Genomic DNA, 21,393 nt, shown 5'->3' with positions numbered 1-21,393 from the left:
GTGAAGCTATAGTCCTAAGTGTCCCAATACTTTTGTCCAGTGTAGGTGTCCCAATACTTTTGTCAAGTTTTAGTCCCAAGTGGCCCAAAATTTTTGTTTAGTGGTAGTCCTAAGTGTCCCAATACTTTTGTCAAGTTTTATTCCCAAGTGTCCCAATACTTTTGTCCAGTGTAAGTGTCCCAATACTTTTGTTCAGTGGTAGTCCTAAATGTCCCAATACTGTTGTCTACTTTTAGTCCTAAGTGTCCCAATACTTCTGTCAAGCTATAGTCCTAAGTGTCCCAATACTTTTGTCCAGTGTAGGTGTCCCAATACTTTTGTCCAGTGGTAGTCCTAAGTGTCCCAATACTTTTGTCAAGTTGTAGTCCTAAGTGTCCCAATACTTTTGTCCAGTTGTAGTCCTAAGTGTCCCAATACTTTTGTCAAGTTTTATTCCTAAGTGTCCCAATACTTTTGTCCAGTGGTAGTCCTAAATTTCCCAATACTGTTGTCTACTTTTAGTCCTAAGTGTCCCAATACTTTTGTCAAGTTTAGGCGTAAGTGTCCAAAACTTTTGTCCAGTTTTAGTCCTAAGTGTCCCAATACTTTTGTCAAGTTGTAGTCCTAAGTGTCCCAATACTTTAGTGTACTTTTAGTGCGAAGTGTCCCAATACTTTTGTCCAGTTTTAGTCCTAAGTGTCCCAATACTTTTGTCAAGTTGTAGTCCTAAGTGTCCCAATACTTTAGTGTACTTTTAGTGCGAAGTGTCCCAATACTTTTGTCCAGTTTTAGTCCTAAGTGTCCCAATACTTTTGTCCAGTTTTAGTCCTAAGTGTCCCAATACTTTTGTCAAGTTGTAGTCCTAAGTGTCCCAATACTTTTGTCTATGTTTAGTCCGAAGTGTCCCAATACTTTTGTTCAAATTACAGCGCAAAGTTGCGGAAGAATAATAATAATAATAAAGAATAAAACCTTACAAATTCAATAGGTCCTTATGTCCCATTGCATAAGGACTCCCTGTGGGAGTCCTTATGCAATGGGCCATGCGGGCCCTAATTAAAGCTGCAAGCAGCATTGGTCGGGCCCGCGTATTTGGCAGGTGCTAGTCCTAAGTGTCCCAATACTTATATCCAGTTTTAGTCCTAAATTTCCCAATACTTTTGTCAAGTTGTAGTCCTAAGTGTCCCAATACTTTTGTCCAGTGTAGGTGTCCCAATACTTTTGTCCAGTTGTATTCCTAAGTGTCCCAATACTTTTGTCAAGTTATAGTCCCAAGTGTCCCAATACTTTTGTCAAGTTTTAATCCTAAGTGTCCCAATACATTTGTCCAGTGTAGGTGTCCCAATACTTTTTTCCAGTGGTAGTCCTAAGTGTCCCAATACTTTTGTCCAGTTGTAGTCCTAAGTGTCCAAAACTTTTGTCCAGTTTTAGTCCTAAGTGTCCCAATACTTTTCTCAAGTTTTATTCCTAAGTGTCCCAATACTTTTGTCCAGTGGTAGTCCTACATTTCCCAATACTGTTGTCTACTTTTAGTCCTAAGTGTCCCAATACTTTTGTCAAGTTTAGGCGTAAGTGTCCAAAACTTTTGTCCAGTTTTAGTCCTAAGTGTCCCGATACTTTTGTCCAGTGGTAGTCCTAAATTTCCCAATACTGTTGTCTACTTTTAGTCCTAAGTGTCCCAATACTTCTGTCAAGCCTAAGTGTCCAAATACTTTTGTCCAGTGGTAGTCCTAAGTGTCCCAATACTTTTGTCAAGTTGTAGTCCTAAGTGTCCAAAACTTTTGTCCAGTTTTAGTCCTAAGTGTCCCAATACTTTTGTCAAGTTTTATTCCTAAGTGTCCCAATACTTTTGTCCAGTGGTAGTCCTAAATTTCCCAATACTGTTGTCTACTTTTAGTCCCAAGTGTCCCAATACTTTTGTCAAGTTTAGGCGTAAGTGTCCAAAACTTTTGTCCAGTTTTAGTCCTAAGTGTCCCAATACTTTTGTCAAGTTGTAGTCCTAAGTGTCCCAATACTTTTGTCTATGTTTAGTCCGAAGTGTCCCAATACTTTTGTTCAAATTACAGCGCAAAGTTGCGGAAGAATAATAATAATAATAAAGAATAAAACCTTACAAATTCAATAGGTCCTTATGTCCCATTGCATAAGGACTCCCAGTGGGAGTCCTTATGCAATGAGCCATGCGGGCCCTAATTAAAGCTGCAAGCAGCATTGGTCGGGCCCGCGTATTTGGCAGGTGCTAGTCCTAAGTGTCCCAATACTTATATCCAGTTTTAGTCCTAAATTTCCCAATACTTTTGTCAAGTTGTAGTCCTAAGTGTCCCAATACTTTTGTCCAGTGTAGGTGTCCCAATACTTTTGTCCAGTTGTATTCCTAAGTGTCCCAATACTTTTGTCAAGTTATAGTCCCAAGTGTCCCAATACTTTTGTCAAGTTTTAATCCTAAGTGTCCCAATACATTTGTCCAGTGTAGGTGTCCCAATACTTTTTTCCAGTGGTAGTCCTAAGTGTCCCAATACTTTTGTCAAGTTGTAGTCCTAAGTGTTCCAATACTTTTGTCCAGTTGTAGTTCTAAGTGTCCAAAACTTTTGTCCAGTTTTAGTCCTAAGTGTCCCAATACTTTTGTCAAGTTTTATTCCTAAGTGTCCCAATACTTTTGTCCAGTGGTAGTCCTAAATTTCCCAATACTGTTGTCTACTTTTAGTCCTAAGTGTCCCAATACTTTTGTCAAGTTTAGGCGTAAGTGTCGAAAACTTTTGTCCAGTTTTAGTCCTAAGTGTCCCAATACTTTTGTCAAGTTGTAGTCCTAAGTGTCCCAATACTTTAGTGTACTTTTAGTGCGAAGTGTCCCAATACTTTTGTCCAGTTGTAGTCCTAAGTGTCCCAATACTTTTGTCCAGTGGTAATCCGAAGTGTCCCAATACTTTTGTCAAGTTGTAGTTCTAAGTGTCCCAATACTTTTGTCAAGTTTTAGCCACAAGTGTCCCAATACTTTTGTCCAGTTTTAGTCCTAAGTGTCCCCATGCTTTTGTCAAGTTTTAGTCCTAAGTGTCCCAATACTTTTGTCCAGTAGTAGTCCTAAGTGTCCCAATACTTTTGTCCAGTGTAGATGTCCCAATACTTTTGTCCAGTTGTAGTCCTAAGTGTCCCAATACTTTTGTCCAGTGGTAATCCGAAGTGTCCCAATACTTTTGTCAAGTTGTAGTTCTAAGTGTCCCAATACTTTTGTCAAGTTATAGTCCCAAGTGTCCCAATACTTTTGTCAAGTTTTAATCCTAAGTGTCCCAATACATTTGTCCAGTGTAGGTGTCCCAATACTTTTTTCCAGTGGTAGTCCTAAGTGTCCCAATACTTTTGTCAAGTTGTAGTCCTAAGTGTTCCAATACTTTTGTCCAGTTGTAGTTCTAAGTGTCCAAAACTTTTGTCCAGTTTTAGTCCTAAGTGTCCCAATACTTTTGTCAAGTTTTATTCCTAAGTGTCCCAATACTTTTGTCCAGTGGTAGTCCTAAATTTCCCAATACTGTTGTCTACTTTTAGTCCTAAGTGTCCCAATACTTTTGTCAAGTTTAGGCGTAAGTGTCCAAAACTTTTGTCCAGTTTTAGTCCTAAGTGTCCCAATACTTTTGTCAAGTTGTAGTCCTAAGTGTCCCAATACTTTAGTGTACTTTTAGTGCGAAGTGTCCCAATACTTTTGTCCAGTTGTAGTCCTAAGTGTCCCAATACTTTTGTCCAGTGGTAAACCGAAGTGTCCCAATACTTTTGTCAAGTTGTAGTTCTAAGTGTCCCAATACTTTTGTCAAGTTTTAGCCACAAGTGTCCCAATACTTTTGTCCAGTTTTAGTCCTAAGTGTCCCCATGCTTTTGTCAAGTTTTAGTCCTAAGTGTCCCAATACTTTTGTCCAGTGGTAGTCCTAAGTGTCCCAATACTTTAGTCGAATTGTAGTCTGAAGTGTCCCAATACTTTTCTCAAGTTTTAGTCCCAAGTGGCCCAAAACTTTTGTTTAGTGGTAGTCCTAAGTGTCCCAATACTTTTGTCAAGTTTTATTCCCAAGTGTCCCAATACTTTTGTCCAGTGTAAGTGTCCCAATACTTTTGTTCAGTGGTAGTCCTAAATTTCCCAATACTGTTGTCTACTTTTAGTCCTAAGTGTCCCAATACTTCTGTGAAGCTATAGTCCTAAGTGTCCCAATACTTTTGTTCAGTGGTAGTCCTAAATTTCCCAATACTGTTGTCTACTTTTAGTCCTAAGTGTCCCAATACTTCTGTGAAGCTATAGTCCTAAGTGTCCCAATACTTTTGTCCAGTGTAGGTGTCCCAATACTTTTGTCAAGTTTTAGTCCCAAGTGGCCCAAAATTTTTGTTTAGTGGTAGTCCTAAGTGTCCCAATACTTTTGTCAAGTTTTATTCCCAAGTGTCCCAATACTTTTGTCCAGTGTAAGTGTCCCAATACTTTTGTTCAGTGGTAGTCCTAAATTTCCCAATACTGTTGTCTACTTTTAGTCCTAAGTGTCCCAATACTTCTGTCAAGCTATAGTCCTAAGTGTCCCAATACTTTTGTCCAGTGTAGGTGTCCCAATACTTTTGTCCAGTGGTAGTCCTAAGTGTCCCAATACTTTTGTCAAGTTGTAGTCCTAAGTGTCCCAATACTTTTGTCCAGTTGTAGTCCTAAGTGTCCCAATACTTTTGTCAAGTTGTAGTCCTAAGTGTCCCAATACTTTTGTCCAGTTGTAGTCCTAAGTGTCCCAATACTTTTGTCTACTTTTAGTCCTAAGTGTCCCAATACTTTTGTCAAGTTTAGGCGTAAGTGTCCAAAACTTTTGTCCAGTTTTAGTCCTAAGTGTCCCAATACTTTTGTCAAGTTGTAGTCCTAAGTGTCCCAATACTTTTGTCTATGTTTAGTCCGAAGTGTCCCAATACTTTTGTTCAAATTACAGCGCAAAGTTGCGGAAGAATAATAATAATAATAAAGAATAAAACCTTACAAATTCAATAGGTCCTTATGTCCCATTGCATAAGGACTCCCTGTGGGAGTCCTTATGCAATGGGCCATGCGGGCCCTAATTAAAGCTGCAAGCAGCATTGGTCGGGCCCGCGTATTTGGCAGGTGCTAGTCCTAAGTGTCCCAATACTTATATCCAGTTTTAGTCCTAAATTTCCCAATACTTTTGTCAAGTTGTAGTCCTAAGTGTCCCAATACTTTTGTCCAGTGTAGGTGTCCCAATACTTTTGTCCAGTTGTATTCCTAAGTGTCCCAATACTTTTGTCAAGTTATAGTCCCAAGTGTCCCAATACTTTTGTCAAGTTTTAATCCTAAGTGTCCCAATACATTTGTCCAGTGTAGGTGTCCCAATACTTTTTTCCAGTGGTAGTCCTAAGTGTCCCAATACTTTTGTCCAGTTGTAGTCCTAAGTGTCCAAAACTTTTGTCCAGTTTTAGTCCTAAGTGTCCCAATACTTTTCTCAAGTTTTATTCCTAAGTGTCCCAATACTTTTGTCCAGTGGTAGTCCTACATTTCCCAATACTGTTGTCTACTTTTAGTCCTAAGTGTCCCAATACTTTTGTCAAGTTTAGGCGTAAGTGTCCAAAACTTTTGTCCAGTTTTAGTCCTAAGTGTCCCAATACATTTGTCCAGTGTAGGTGTCCCAATACTTTTTTCCAGTGGTAGTCCTAAGTGTCCCAATACTTTTGTCAAGTTGTAGTCCTAAGTGTCCCAATACTTTTGTCCAGTTGTAGTCCTAAGTGTCCCAATACTTTTGTCCAGTTGTAGTCCTAAGTGTCCCAATACTTTTGTCAAGTTGTAGTCCTAAGTGTCCAAAACTTTTGTCCAGTTTTAGTCCTAAGTGTCCCAATACTTTTGTCAAGTTTTATTCCTAAGTGTCCCAATACTTTTGTCCAGTGGTAGTCCTAAATTTCCCAATACTGTTGTCTACTTTTAGTCCTAAGTGTCCCAATACTTTTGTCAAGTTTAGGCGTAAGTGTCCAATACTTTTGTCAAGTTTAGGCGTAAGTGTCCAAAACTTTTGTCCAGTTTTAGTCCTAAGTGTCCCAATACTTTTGTCAAGTTGTAGTCCTAAGTGTCCCAATACTTTTGTCTATGTTTAGTCCGAAGTGTCCCAATACTTTTGTTCAAATTACAGCGCAAAGTTGCGGAAGAATAATAATAATAATAAAGAATAAAACCTTAAAAATTCAATAGGTCCTTATGTCCCATTGCATAAGGACTCCCTGTGGGAGTCCTTATGCAATGGGACATGCGGGCCCTAAAAATACAATACCGTATTTTCCGCACCATAAGGCGCCCTGGGTTAAAAGCCGCGCCTTCAATGAACGGCATATTTCAAAACTTTGTCCACCTATAAGCCGCCCCGTGTTATAAGCCGCATCTAACTGCGCTAAAGGAATGTCAAAAAAACAGTCAGATAGGTCAGTCAAACTTTAATAATATATTAAAAACCAGCGTTCTAACAACTCTGTTCACTCCCAAAATGTACGCAAATGTGCAATCACAAACATACGTATATCAACATGGACGGAGCTGCGTGAAAAAAAGCCACCCGGCCTCTTCGCGTAAACTTAAACTTACCTTAACCACTCGCTCATCTTTTCTTCATCCATCCCTTCGAGTTAGCTTTTATGATGACGCCGGCTGGAAAGGTCTCTTTTGGCAAGGTCTTCCTTTTGAATATCACCATGGGTGGAAGTTTCTGGCCATTAGCATGGCAAGCTAGAACCACAGTGAAGGATGACTTCTCATTCCCTGTGGTGCGAATATTCACCGTACGTGCTCCCGTTGTATCCACAGTGCGGTTCACAGGAATATCAGTTGCTGTGAAATAGTAATCCGTGTGCGGATGGAGAGATTGCGTCTTTTCATGAACCGGATCCCTGACGCTTAGTAGGAGCCATTTTGTGGTCTTTACAGATGTAAACACACAAAGGAAATGAAACGTACGGTGATATCCGCGCGCTTTTTCTTCTTCTACGCGGGCGGGTGGTTGCTTACAGTAGAAGAAGAAGCGCTTCCTGTTCTATGGGGGCGGGTGCTTACCTTGGCGGTTGCTTGCGTAGAAGAAGAAGCGCTTCCTGTTCTACGGGGAAAAAAGATGGCGGCTGTTTACCGAAGTTGCGAGATCGAAACTTTATGAAAATGAATCGTAATATTAATCCATATATAAAGCGCACCGGGTTAAAAGCCGCACTGTCAGCTTTTGAGTAAATTTGTGGTTTTTAGGTGCGGCTAATAGTGCGGAAAATACGGTAAACTAAAAGCTTAGCTTTTTTTATATTTGCATAGTTTGTATACATTTATGTTGTAAATACAAATCTTTATATATCTAGAAAGGCTGGTCCTAAATAGGTAGGCATTTTGCGGAGGTCTCAAGAAGGTCACAAAAATACAAGTTGTGTGTGTGTGTGTGTGTGTGTGTGTGTGTGCGCGTTCTCAAGCTCCCCTTCCCTCAAGGTTAATTATGCTCCTGATGACTTGTGAATGCCTAGAATGTGTGTTCCGCCTTCGGGTTGCAAACTGAAAATATGAATATTTGTACAACTCTAGGGCTGAGTTGGGGGAGGGGGGAGGTCAGGGTCCATAAAAATAGTTGTATCTAATTCTGCACACAGGAGCACTTTTGTGCATACAAATATCCAGAAGAGCCTTGCAGGAGGACTTATTGACTCTTCATCTGTTTTTGTACGATTGCAAGAAGACCACTTGGCTGCACTACTGTGACATTAAAACTACCGTATTTTCCGCACTATAAGGCGCACCTAAAAACCACAAATTTTCTCAAAAGCTGACAGTGCGCCTTATAACCCGGTGCGCTTTATATATGGATTAATATTAAGATTCATTTTCATAAAGTTTCGGTCTCACAACTACGGTAAACAGCCGCCATCTTTTTTCCCCGTAGAAGAGGAAGTGCTTCTTCTTCTACGCAAGCAACCGCCAAGGTAAGCATCCGCCCCCATAGAACAGGAAGCGCTTTTTCTTCTACTGTAAGCAACCACCCGCCCCCGTAGAAGAAGAAGAAGCGCGCGGATATTACCGGTACGTTTCATTTCCTTTGTGTGTTTACATCTGTAAAGACCACAAAATGGCTCCTACTAAGCAACAGGGATCCGGTTCATGAAAAGACGCAATCTCTCCATCCGCACACGGACTACTATTTCACAGCAACTGCCTAAAGACTTTCAAGAAAAGCTGGCTACTTTCCGTGCATATTGTAAAAACAAGATAGCTGAAAAAAAGATCCGGCCAGAGAACATTATCAACATGGACGAGGTTCCACTGACTTTTGATATTCCTGTGAACCGCACTGTGGATACAACGGGAGCACGTACGGTGAATATTCGCACCACAGGGAATGAGAAGTCATCCTTCACTGTGGTTCTAGCTTGCCATGCTAATGGCCAGAAACTTCCACCCATGGTGATATTCAAAAGGAAGACCTTGCCAAAAGAGACCTTTCCAGCCAGCGTCATCATAAAAGCTAACTCGAAGGGATGGATGGATGAAGAAAAGATGAGCGAGTGGTTAAGGGAAGTTTACGCGAAGAGGCCGGGTGGCTTTTTTCACGCAGCTCCGTCCATGTTGATATACGACTCCATGCGCGCCCACATCACGCTGGTTTTTAATATATTATTAAAGTTTGACTGACCTATCTGACTGTTTTTTTGACATTCCTTTAGCGCAGTTAGATGCGGCTTATAACACGGGGCGGCTTATAGGTGGACAAAGTTTTGAAATATGCCGTTCATTGAAGGCGCGGCTTTTAACCCAGGGCGCCTTATGGTGCGGAAAATACGGGGTTAGACAGGAAAATAATGCTCATTTTGTGAAGAATTCACATGACATGTTGGTGCACTTTGTCCTTTAGACAATACATCAAGGCTGTCAGCTGCTGATTGCGTTACCCAACTGTCTTCCACTTTCACTTAAAGCCCCAAAATAGAAACTCTTGTTCTAAAAAGGCGGTTCCGCCAGAGTGACGCACTGAAGGACAAAAGCTCCAGAAAACAGGAAATTGCTAAAAAGGGTAAATTGTTCTCCTGGTATGCACGCTTATATTTCTCTGTGATGTTTTTGTCTCTTTGCAGCCATCAAGGAGAAGCACAGCAACTGGACTCAGTTTCTGGTTGAGGATTTGAGTGGCTCCAGGACGGCTCCGGCCAACCTGCTGGAAGGGGTGAGTGTGTGCTCGTGCTGGCATGTCCACAATAACCACGCAAGTCAAGGACTGAAACAACTTTATTGTCGGACCGGCACACATGAAATGGCACAAAATCATGCTGTTTTTCAAACTGCACCAATTTATTCCTCAGAATTTTCAACCAACTTGAAATGTTTTGCCATGTGGATTATTTGCAATGTGTACATTTTCAGAATGAGCTGCTGAAAACAATCTGAAGTTGATTTTATTTTTAAGTTATTATGCCATGATTTTTCCACATGGAGAATAGATTTTCCTCCATGTGGCCTCTGAGCTAAAATGAGTTTTGACACCACTGGTTTTGTTTGTTCTGTATATAAAGTTAAAGTACCAATGATTGTCACACACACACACTAAGTGTGGCGAAATTATAGGATGTGTGGGTTCATTTATTATTTGTGTAAGACCACAGCTATCAATTATAGTCTGGAGCGCCACCCATGGAGGGTCTGATGGGGTATTCATATGGATATTTAAATCCCCAATATAATTTTATTATCTTCGTAATTAATTTTGATCATATCTAGGAGTAGATATGATGGGGATCTTCAGATTATTTGCTTAGTGCCGCGATAGATTAAACGTGTCATTTGCATCCACAGTAGAATGCATGTTCACACAGTCACTAGAGAATAAACATTATGTAATTTATTTATTATTCTACGAGAAATGCTATGTGTGCAGGAATTTTCCAGCCTGGCGCTGGTTAGTTCTATCTTATCGGACACCACACCCGGACTAACAGACACTGTAATTGCCTGTGTCCAAGTTTGCTCTAGTGTAACAAGTGTGACTCAAACAGTAATCTATGTCTCTAGTTGGGTGATGGCGCCTTTCCAGTTAGGCATGAAGGCTCACATGGTAAAGTGCAATTTTAAATGTTATGTGCATTATAAGAAAGTTGAAAAAAACTCTTTATCAACCATTTTCCCTAAAAGATGCACATTTAGGATAGAAGTGATTTATTCGATTACATTTATTATTTGTGTAAGACCACAGCTATCAATTATAGTCTGGAGCGCCACCCGTGGAGGGTCTGATGGGGTATTCATATGGATATTTAAATCCCCAATATAATTTTATTATCTTCGTAATTAATTTCGATCATATCTAGGAGTAGATATGATGGGGATCTTCAGATTATTTGCTTAGTGCCGCGATAGATTAAACGTGGCATTTGCATCCACAGTAGAATGCATGTTCACACAGTCACTAGAGAATAAACATTATGTGATTTATTTATTATTCTACGAGAAATGCTATGTGTGCAGGAAATTTCCAGCCTGGCCCTGGTTAGTTCTATCTTAAAGGACACCTCACCGGGACTAACAGACACTGTAATTGCCTGTGTCCGAGCTCGCTCTAGTGTAACAAGTGTGACTCAAACAGTAATCTATGTCTCTAGTGTGATGGCGCCTTTCCAGTTAGGCATGAAGGCTCACATGGTAAAGTGCAATTTTAAATGTTATGTGCATTATAAGAAAGTTGAAAAAAACTCTTTATCAACCATTTTCCCTAAAAGATGCACATTTAGGATAGAAGTGATTTATTCGATTACATTTATTATTTGTGTAAGACCACAGCTATCAATTATAGTCTGGAGCGCCACCCGTGGAGGGTCTGATGGGGTATTCATATGGATATTTAAATCCCTAATATAATTATATTATCTGCGTAATTAATTTCGATCATATCTAGGAATTGATATGATAGGGATCTTCAGATTATTTGCTTGGTGCCGCGATATAAACGTGTCATAATTTGCATCCACAGTAGAATGCATGTTCACACAGTCACTAGAGAATAAACATGATGTGATTTTTTTATTTTTCTACGAGAAATGCTATGTGTGCAGGAATTTTCCAGCCTGGCGCTGGTTAGTTCTATCTTATCAGACACCTCACCCGGACTAACAGACACTGTAATTGCCTGTGTCCGAGCTTGCTCTAGTGTAACAAGTGTGACTCAAACAGTAATCTATGTCTCTAGTGTGATGGCGCCTTTCCATTTAGGCATGAAGGCTCACATGGTAAAGTGCAATTTTAAATGGTATGTGCATTATAAGAAAGTTGGAAAAAAAAACTTTCAACTATTTTCCCTAAAAGATGTACATTTAGACGAGAAAGTGTTTTTATTCGATTACATTTATTATTTGTGTAAGACCACAGCTATCAATTATAGTCTGGAGCGCCACCCATGGAGGGTCTGATGGGGTATTCATATGGATATTTAAATCCCCAATATAATTTTATTATTCTTCGTAATTAATTTTGATCATATCTAGGAGTAGATATGATGGGGATCTTCAGATTAGTTGCTTAGTGCCGCGATAGATTAAACGTGGCATTTGCATCCACAGTAGAATGCATGTTCACACAGTCACTAGAGAATAAACATTATGTAATTTATTTATTATTCTACGAGAAATGCTATGTGTGCAGGAATTTTCCAGCCTGGCGCTGGTTAGTTCTATCTTATCGGACACCACACCCGGACTAACAGACACTGTAATTGCCTGTGTCCGAGTTTGCTCTAGTGTAACAAGTGTGACTCAAACAGTAATCTATGTCTCTAGTTGGGTGATGGCGCCTTTCCAGTTAGGCATGAAGGCTCACATGATAAAGTGCAATTTTAAATGTTATGTGCATTATAAGAAAGTTGAAAAAAACTCTTTATCAACCATTTTCCCTAAAAGATGCACATTTAGGATAGAAGTGATTTATTCGATTACATTTATTATTTGTGTAAGACCACAGCTATCAATTATAGTCTGGAGCGCCACCCGTGGAGGGTCTGATGGGGTATTCATATGGATATTTAAATCCCCAATATAATTTTATTATCTTCGTAATTAATTTCGATCATATCTAGGAGTAGATATGATGGGGATCTTCAGATTATTTGCTTAGTGCCGCGATAGATTAAACGTGGCATTTGCATCCACAGTAGAATGCATGTTCACACAGTCACTAGAGAATAAACATTATGTGATTTATTTATTATTCTACGAGAAATGCTATGTGTGCAGGAATTTTCCAGCCTGGCGCTGGTTAGTTCTGTTTTATCGGACACCTCACCCGGACTAACAGACACTGTAATTGCCTGTGTCCGAGCTTGCTCTAGTGTAACAAGTGTGACTTAAACAGTAATCTATATTCCTAGTTGGGTGATGGCGCCTTTCCAGTTAGGCATGAAGGCTCACATGATAAAGTGCAATTTTAAATGTTATGTGCATTATAAGAAAGTTGGAAAAAACTCTTTATCAACCATTTTCCCTAAAAGATGCACATTTAGGATAGAAGTGTTTTTATTCGATTACATTTATTATTTGTGTAAGACCACAGCTATCAGTTATTGTCTGGAGCGCCACCCGCGGAGGGTCTGATGGGGTATTCTTATGGATATTTAAATCCCTAATATACTTATATTATCTGCGTAATTAATTTCGATTATATCTAGGAATCGATATGATAGGGATCTTCAGATTATTTGCTTGGTGCCGCGATAGATTAAATGTGTCATAATTTGCATCCACAGTAGAATGCATGTTCACACAGTCACTAGAGAATAAACATTATGTGATTTATTTATTATTCTACGAGAAATGCTATGTGTGCAGGAATTTTCCAGCCTGGCGCTGGTTAGTTCTATCTTAACTGACACCTCACCGGGACTAACAGACACTGTAATTGCCTGTGTCCGAGCTCGCTCTAGTGTAACAAGTGTGACTCAAACAGTAATCTATGTCTCTAGTGTGATGGCGCCTTTCCAGTTAGGCATGAAGGCTCACATGGTAAAGTGCAATTTTAAATGTTATGTGCATTATAAGAAAGTTGAAAAAAAACTCTTTATCAACCATTTTCCCTAAAAGATGCACATTTAGGATAGAAGTGATTTATTCGATTACATTTATTATTTGTGTAAGACCACAGCTATTAATTATAGTCTGGAGCGCCACCCGTGGAGGGTCTGATGGGGTATTCTTATGGATATTTAATTCCCTAATATAATTATATTATCTGCGTAATTAATTTCGATCATATCTAGGAATTGATATGATAGGGATCTTCAGATTATTTGCTTGGTGCCGCGATATAAACGTGTCATAATTTGCATCCACAGTAGAATGCATGTTCACACAGTCACTAGAGAATAAACATGATGTGATTTTTTTATTATTCTACGAGAAATGCTATGTGTGCAGGAATTTTCCAGCCTGGCCCTGGTTAGTTCTATCTTAAAGGACACCTCACCGGGACTAACAGACACTGTAATTGCCTGTGTCCGAGCTTGCTCTAGTGTAACAAGTGTGACTCAAACAGTAATCTATGTCTCTAGTGTGATGGCGCCTTTCCATTTAGGCATGAAGGCTCACATGGTAAAGTGCAATTTTAAATGGTATGTGCATTATAAGAAAGTTGGAAAAAAAAAACTTTCTCAACTATTTTCCCTAAAAGATGTACATTTAGACGAGAAAGTGTTTTTATTCGATTACATTTATTATTTGTGTAAGACCACAGCTATCAATTATAGTCTGGAGCGCCACCCATGGAGGGTCTGATGGGGTATTCATATGGATATTTAAATCCCCAATATAATTTTATTATCTTCGTAATTAATTTTGATCATATCTAGGAGTAGATATGATGGGGATCTTCAGATTAGTTGCTTAGTGCCGCGATAGATTAAACGTGGCATTTGCATCCACAGTAGAATGCATGTTCACACAGTCACTAGAGAATAAACATTATGTAATTTATTTATTATTCTACGAGAAATGCTATGTGTGCAGGAATTTTCCAGCCTGGCGGTGGTTAGTTCTATCTTAACGGACACCACACCCGGACTAACAGACACTGTAATTGCCTGTGTCCGAGCTTGCTCTAGTGTAACAAGTGTGACTCAAACAGTAATCTATGTGTATAGTTAGAGTGATGGCGCCTTTCTACTTAGGCATGAAGGCTCACATGGTAAAGTGCAATTTTAAATGTTATGTGCATTATAAGAAAGTTGGAAAAAAAAACTCTTATCTCAACCATTTTCCCTAAAAGATGCACATTTAGGATAGAAGTGTTTTTATTCGATTACATTTATTATTTGTGTAAGACCACAGCTATCAATTATTGTCTGGAGCGCCACCCGCGGAGGGTCTGAGGGGGTATTCATATGGATATTTAAATCCCTAATATAATTATATTATCTGCATAATTAATTTCGATCATATCTAGGAATTGATATGATAGGGATCTTCAGATTATTTGCTTGGTGCCGCGATAGATTAAATGTGTCATAATTTGCATCCACAGTAGAATGCATGTTCACACAGTCACTACAGAAAAAACATTATGTGAGTTATGTATTATTCTACGAGAAATGCTGTGTGTGTGCAGGAATTTTCCAGCCTGGCGCTGGTTAGTTCTATCTTAACTGACACCTCACCGGGACTAACAGACACTGTAATTACCTGTGTCCGAGCTCGCTCTAGTGTAACAAGTGTGACTCAAACAGTAATCTATGTTGCTAGTTAGAGTGATGGCGCCTTTCCATTTAGGCATGAAGGCTCACATGGTAAAGTGCAATTTTAAATGTTATGTGCATTATAAGAAAGTTGAAAAAAACTCTTTATCAACCATTTTCCCTAAAAGATGCACATTTAGGATAGAAGTGATTTATTCGATTACATTTATTATTTGTGTAAGACCACAGCTATCAATTATAGTCTGGAGCGCCACCCGTGGAGGGTCTGATTGGGTATTCATATGGATATTTAAATCCCTAATATAATTATATTATCTGCGTAATTAATTTCGATCATATCTAGGAATTGATATGATAGGGATCTTCAGATTATTTGCTTGGTGCCGCGATATAAACGTGTCATAATTTGCATCCACAGTAGAATGCATGTTCACACAGTCACTAGAGAATAAACATGATGTGATTTTTTTATTATTCTACGAGAAATGCTATGTGTGCAGGAATTTTCCAGCCTGGCGCTGGTTAGTTCTATTTTATCAGACACCTCACCGGGACTAACAGACACTGTAATTGCCTGTGTCCGAGCTTGCTCTAGTGTAACAAGTGTGACTCAAACAGTAATCTATATTCCTAGTTGGGTGATGGCGCCTTTCCAGTTAGGCATGAAGGCTCACATGATAAAGTGCAATTTTAAATGTTATGTGCATTATAAGAAAGTTGAAAAAAACTCTATCAACCATTTTCCCTAAAAGATGCACATTTAGGATAGAAGTGTTTTTATTCGATTACATTTATTATTTGTGTAAGACCACAGCTATCAGTTATTGTCTGGAGCGCCACCCGCGGAGGGTCTGATGGGGTATTCTTATGGATACTTAAATCCCTAATATACTTATATTATCTGCGTAATTAATTTCGATCATATCTAGGAATCGATATGATAGGGATCTTCAGATTATTTGCTTGGTGCCGCGATAGATTAAATGTGTCATAATTTGCATCCACAGTAGAATGCATGTTCACACAGTCACTACAGAAAAAACATTATGTGAGTTATGTATTATTCTACGAGAAATGCTATGTGTGCAGGAATTTTCCAGCCTGGCGCTGGTTAGTTCTATCCTAACTGACACCTCACCGGGACTAACAGACACTGTAATTGCCTGTGTCCGAGCTCGCTCTAGTGTAACAAGTGTGACTCAAACAGTAATCTATGTTGCTAGTTAGAGTGATGGCGCCTTTCCATTTAGGCATGAAGGCTCACATGGTAAAGTGCAATTTTAAATGTTATGTGCATTATAAAAAGTTGGGAAAAAAACTCTTTATCTCAACCATTTTCCCTAAAAGATGCACATTTCGGCTAGAAAGTGTTTTTATTCGATTACAAATTAATCGATAGATTACTCGCTTACTAAAATAATGGATAGCTGCAGCTACTAATAATCGGGGACGGCGTTGCTCGGTTGGTAGAGCGTGCCAGCAACCTGAGGGTTCCCGGTTTGATCCCCGGCTTCCACCAGCCTTGTCACGTCCCTTGTGTCCTTGGGCAAGGCACTTCACCCTTGCTCCTGATGGGTTGTGGTTAGTGTGTGAATGGGTGAATTTGGAAATAGTGTCAAAGCGCTTTGAGTACTTTTAATAGGTTAATAGGAATAAATAAAATGTCTTCTAATTTTTTTGTCCAATTCCTGTCTTCACTTGATGCTAACAAGTAAAAGTAAACTTATTTGATTTGTCTGCACAGCCACTGCGAGGTAAGAACACCGTGGACTTGATCGTCCAAGGCTCCCTTCTGGAGCTCCGTGATGTCGCCGACCCGTTCCTCTACTGGCCTGCGCGCGTCATTCACAATGTGGGCGGCAGGCTGCGTCTTCGTTACGCCGGCCTCTCAGACGACCACCAGGACACGTGGCTCTTTTACCTGGATGTTAGGCTCCGCCCCTTCGGCTGGGCACGAGAGAACCATCTCTCCTTGGAACCGCCCACAGGTGCGCATCGGTCATCCTCTAATTAATTGTCATTTTATGACAGGACGTAATGACTACAAACATTAACAGCTTATATGCAGTTCTAAAATAATCTTGTTTTGGATTTAATGAATTTTATTTTGTAAAAAAATACTTTTTCTTCAGAGTTCCAGTTCCTGAAGAGCGCCCCCGACTGGCAGCGGGCTTTAGAGGAAGCCCAGCGAGACGGACAGACGCGTTCCCTGCCTCTCGAGGTGTTCAAGGTGAGTTGTTGCTGTCATTTCATACTTTATAAGTAAAAGTGCAACCCGCTTTTCTAGAAGCCTCACTAACTGGCTGACATAAAGCGGTTGTTGCCATGGAAATGGAACCAGACACAGTGGCGGGCCGTGCGTTTCTCACCGAGGCCTTTAGTGATGCCCTACTTAGTCCCACTTCACCTCTCAAAATACCGTAATTTGATTGATTGATTGAGACTTTTATTAGTAGATTGCACAGTACAGTACATATTCCGTACAATTGACCACTAAATGGTAACACCCCAATAAGTTTTTACACTTGTTTAAGTCGGGGTCCACGTCTACAGGACGCGTAAATGTCAGGGCCAGCTAAAAGGCCTTACTGACAACTTGTGATCGGATTGGCTAGGGCGATATGGCCTTTTATTAATATCTCCATATTTTTAGGCCATGTCACGATACACCATATATTAGGGATGTCCCGATCCAGGTTTTTGCACTTCCGATCCGATATTGTTTTTGCATTTCCGATCCGATACCGATACTGACCGATACTGGCCTATCCGAGCATGTATTAAAGTTTAAAGTTATTTAGCCTACTTAGTTGTCAGAATCATGTTGAAAAGGGTTTTAGTACTCTTGATAACAACTAGCCAGCTGAATTAGGGGAGTTTGAATAATACACAATGGTTGGTAACAAGAAACTGACCTGTTTATTCAAGGATAAACACAAAATAGACAAAATTATACATGACAAACAGAAATGGCATCATTGAACTAGGGCTGGGCGATATGGCCTTTTTTTAATATTGCCATATTTTAAGGCCATATTGCGATACACGATATACAGGTAAAAGCCAGTAAATTAGAATATTTTGAAAAACTTGATTTATTTCAGTAATTGCATTCAAAAGGTGTAACTTGTACATTATATTTATTCATTGCACACAGACTGATGCATTCAAATGTTTATTTCATTTAATTTTGATGATTTGAAGTGGCAACAAATGAAAATCCAAAATTCCGTGTGTCACAAAATTAGAATATTACTTAAGGCTAATACAAAAAAGGGATTTTTAGAAATGTTGGCCAACTGAAAAGTATGAAAATGAAAAATATGAGCATGTACAATACTCAATACTTGGTTGGAGCTCCTTTTGCCTCAATTACCGCGTTAATGCGGCGTGGCATGGAGTCGATGAGTTTCTGGCACTGCTCAGGTGTTATGAGAGCCCAGGTTGCTCTGATAGTGGCCTTCAACTCTTCTGCAATTTTGGGTCTGGCATTCTGCATCTTCCTTTTCACAATACCCCACAGATTTTCTATGGGGCTAAGGTCAGGGGAGTTGGCGGGCCAATTTAGAACAGAAATACCATGGTCCGTAAACCAGGCACGGGTAGATTTTGCGCTGTGTGCAGGCGCCAAGTCCTGTTGGAACTTGAAATCTCCATCTCCATAGAGCAGGTCAGCAGCAGGAAGCATGAAGTGCTCTAAAACTTGCTGGTAGACGGCTGCATTGACCCTGGATCTCAGGAAACAGAGTGGACCGACACCAGCAGATGACATGGCACCCCAAACCATCACTGATGGTGGAAACTTTACACTAGACTTCAGGCAACGTGGATCCTGTGCCTCTCCTGTCTTCCTCCAGACTCTGGGACCTCGATTTCCAAAGGAAATGCAAAATTTGCATGGTTGGGTGATGGTTTGGGGTGCCATGTCATCTGCTGGTGTCGGTCCACTCTGTTTCCTGAGATCCAGGGTCAACGCAGCCGTCTACCAGCAAGTTTTAGAGCACTTCATGCTTCCTGCTGCTGACCTGCTCTATGGAGATGGAGATTTCAAGTTCCAACAGGACTTGGCGCCTGCACACAGCGCAAAATCTACCCGTGCCTGGTTTACGGACCATGGTATTTCTGTTCTAAATTGGCCCGCCAACTCCCCTGACCTTAGCCCCATAGAAAATCTGTGGGGTATTGTGAAAAGGAAGATGCAGAATGCCAGACCCAAAAACACAGAAGAGTTGAAGGCCACTATCAGAGCAACCTGGGCTCTCATAACACCTGAGCAGTGCCAGAAACTCATCCACTCCATGCCACGCCGCATTAACGCAGTAATTGAGGCAAAAGGAGCTCCAACCAAGTATTGAGTATTGTACATGCTCATATTTTTCATTTTCATACTTTTCAGTTGGCCAACATTTCTAAAAATCCCTTTTTTGTATTAGCCTTAAGTAATATTCTAATTTTGTGACACACGGAATTTTGGATTTTCATTTGTTGCCACTTCAAATCATCAAAATTAAATGAAATAAACATTTGAATGCATCAGTCTGTGTGCAATGAATAAATATAATGTACAAGTTACACCTTTTGAATGCAATTACTGAAATAAATCAAGTTTTTCAAAATATTCTAATTTACTGGCTTTTACCTGTATATGTGGATATTTTGCCTTAGCCTTGAATGAACACTTGATGCATATAATCACAGCAGTATGATGATTCTATGTGTTTTGATTGATTGATTGAGACTTTTATTAGTAGGTTGCACAGTGAAGTACATATTCCGTACAATTGACCACTAAATGGTAACACACCAATAAGTTTTTCAACTTGTTTAAGTCGGGGTCCACTTAAATTGATTCATGATACAGATATATACTATCAGATATATACTATCATCATAATACAGTCATCACACAAGATAATCACATTGAATTATTTACATTATTTATAATCCAGGGTGTGGATGTAAGTGTCAAAAAGACAGCCAAAAGAGTTTGATATGAGAATAAATCTAAAGTTAAAATATAGGGTAGAAATGCACCCATTTGCAGGAAATGTAGTCTTGATTTTCAACATTTTCTTTCAAGGCTTGCATGTCTACATTAAAACATTCTTCTTCATACTGCATTAATATATGCTACTTTTAAACTTTCATGCAGAGAAGGAAATCACAACTAAAAAAATCACTAATTTTTTCATACGGTGTTGATGTGGAAATTTTTGCCTCAGCATTTTGATGGTGTGGACGTGTGGCACCGAATGGAGATAAGCGTCTCGACAGACGTCACAATATTTGAACAATGATGACAAACTGTTTTCTCTGTCGTGTCCGTGTGTCAAATTGTTATGCGCTTATTTTTTTATTTGATTTTGTGCGTGGCATAGATTTGCTATGCGCAGAGGACGCTTAAACAGTGCGCAATTGCACTGGCGAGCACCTTAGAGGGAGCGTTGCTCGCACGGCTGCGCTAGCATCACAGCTAACGTTAGCCATGCTGCTACTTCTCTGCTCGGGGGGGACGTATACGTATGTGACGTATGACGTGACAGTATGTGACGTATGACGTGACAGTATGTGACGTGTGACGTGACAGTATGTGACGTATGACATGACAGTATGTGACGTGTGACGTGACAGTATGTGACGTATGACGTGACAGTATGTGACGTGTGACGTGACAGTATGTGACGTGTGACGTGACAGTATGTGACGTGTGACGTGACAGTATGTGACGTATGACGTGACAGTATGTGACGTGTGACGTGACAGTATGTGACGTATGACATGACAGTATGTGACGTGTGACGTGACAGTATGTGACGTGTGACGTGACAGTATGTGACGTATGACGTGACAGTATGTGACGTATGACGTGACAGTATGTGACGTGTGACGTGACAGTATGTGACGTATGACGTGACAGTATGTGACGTGTGACGTGACAGTATGTGACGTATGACATGACAGTATGTGACGTATGTCGTGACAGTATGTGACGTATGACGTGACAGTATGTGACGTATGACGTGACAGTATGTGACGTATGACGTGACAGTATGTGACGTATGACGTGACAGTATGTGACGTATGACGTGACAGTATGTGACGTATGACGTGACAGTATGTGACGTATGACGTGACAGTATGTGACGTATGTCGTGACAGTATGTGACGTATGACGTGACAGTATGTGACGTATGACGTGACAGTATGTGACGTATGACGTGACAGTATGTGACGTATGACGTGACAGTATGTGACGTATGACGTGACAGTATGTGACGTGTGACGTGACAGTATGTGACGTGTGACGTGACAGTATGTGACGTATGACGTGACAGTATGTGACGTGTGACGTGACAGTATGTGACGTATGACGTGACAGTATGTGACGTGTGACGTGACAGTATGTGACGTGTGACGTGACAGTATGTGACGTGTGACGTGACAGTATGTGACGTATGACGTGACAGTATGTGACGTGTGACGTGACAGTATGTGACGTATGACGTGACAGTATGTGACGTGTGACGTGACAGTATGTGACGTATGACATGACAGTATGTGACGTATGTCGTGACAGTATGTGACGTATGACGTGACAGTATGTGACGTATGACGTGACAGTATGTGACGTATGACGTGACAGTATGTGACGTATGACGTGACAGTATGTGACGTATGACGTGACAGTATGTGACGTATGACGTGACAGTATGTGACGTATGACGTG

At 40.2% G+C, this 21,393-nt stretch overlaps 1 protein-coding gene across 4 annotated transcripts in view; it reads left to right on the top strand.

The window, feature by feature from the left end:
• Positions 1 to 21,393, top strand: part of sfmbt2 (Scm like with four mbt domains 2) — a 121,855-nt gene that overhangs the window by 75,698 nt on the left and 24,764 nt on the right. For all 4 annotated transcript variants that reach the window (XM_061983538.2, XM_061983539.2, XM_061983540.2 and 1 more), the window contains 3 exons: positions 9,076 to 9,164; positions 16,411 to 16,654; positions 16,799 to 16,896. In XM_061983538.2, coding sequence (XP_061839522.1) covers positions 9,076 to 9,164; positions 16,411 to 16,654; positions 16,799 to 16,896 — 431 coding nt within the window. The remainder of the gene's footprint in view (positions 1 to 9,075; positions 9,165 to 16,410; positions 16,655 to 16,798; positions 16,897 to 21,393) is intronic.

The sequence above is a fragment of the Nerophis lumbriciformis genome, linkage group LG25, assembly GCF_033978685.3.
Source record: "Nerophis lumbriciformis linkage group LG25, RoL_Nlum_v2.1, whole genome shotgun sequence".
Taxonomy (NCBI): domain Eukaryota; kingdom Metazoa; phylum Chordata; class Actinopteri; order Syngnathiformes; family Syngnathidae; genus Nerophis; species Nerophis lumbriciformis.
This window is presented reverse-complemented; position numbering and strand designations above follow the sequence as displayed.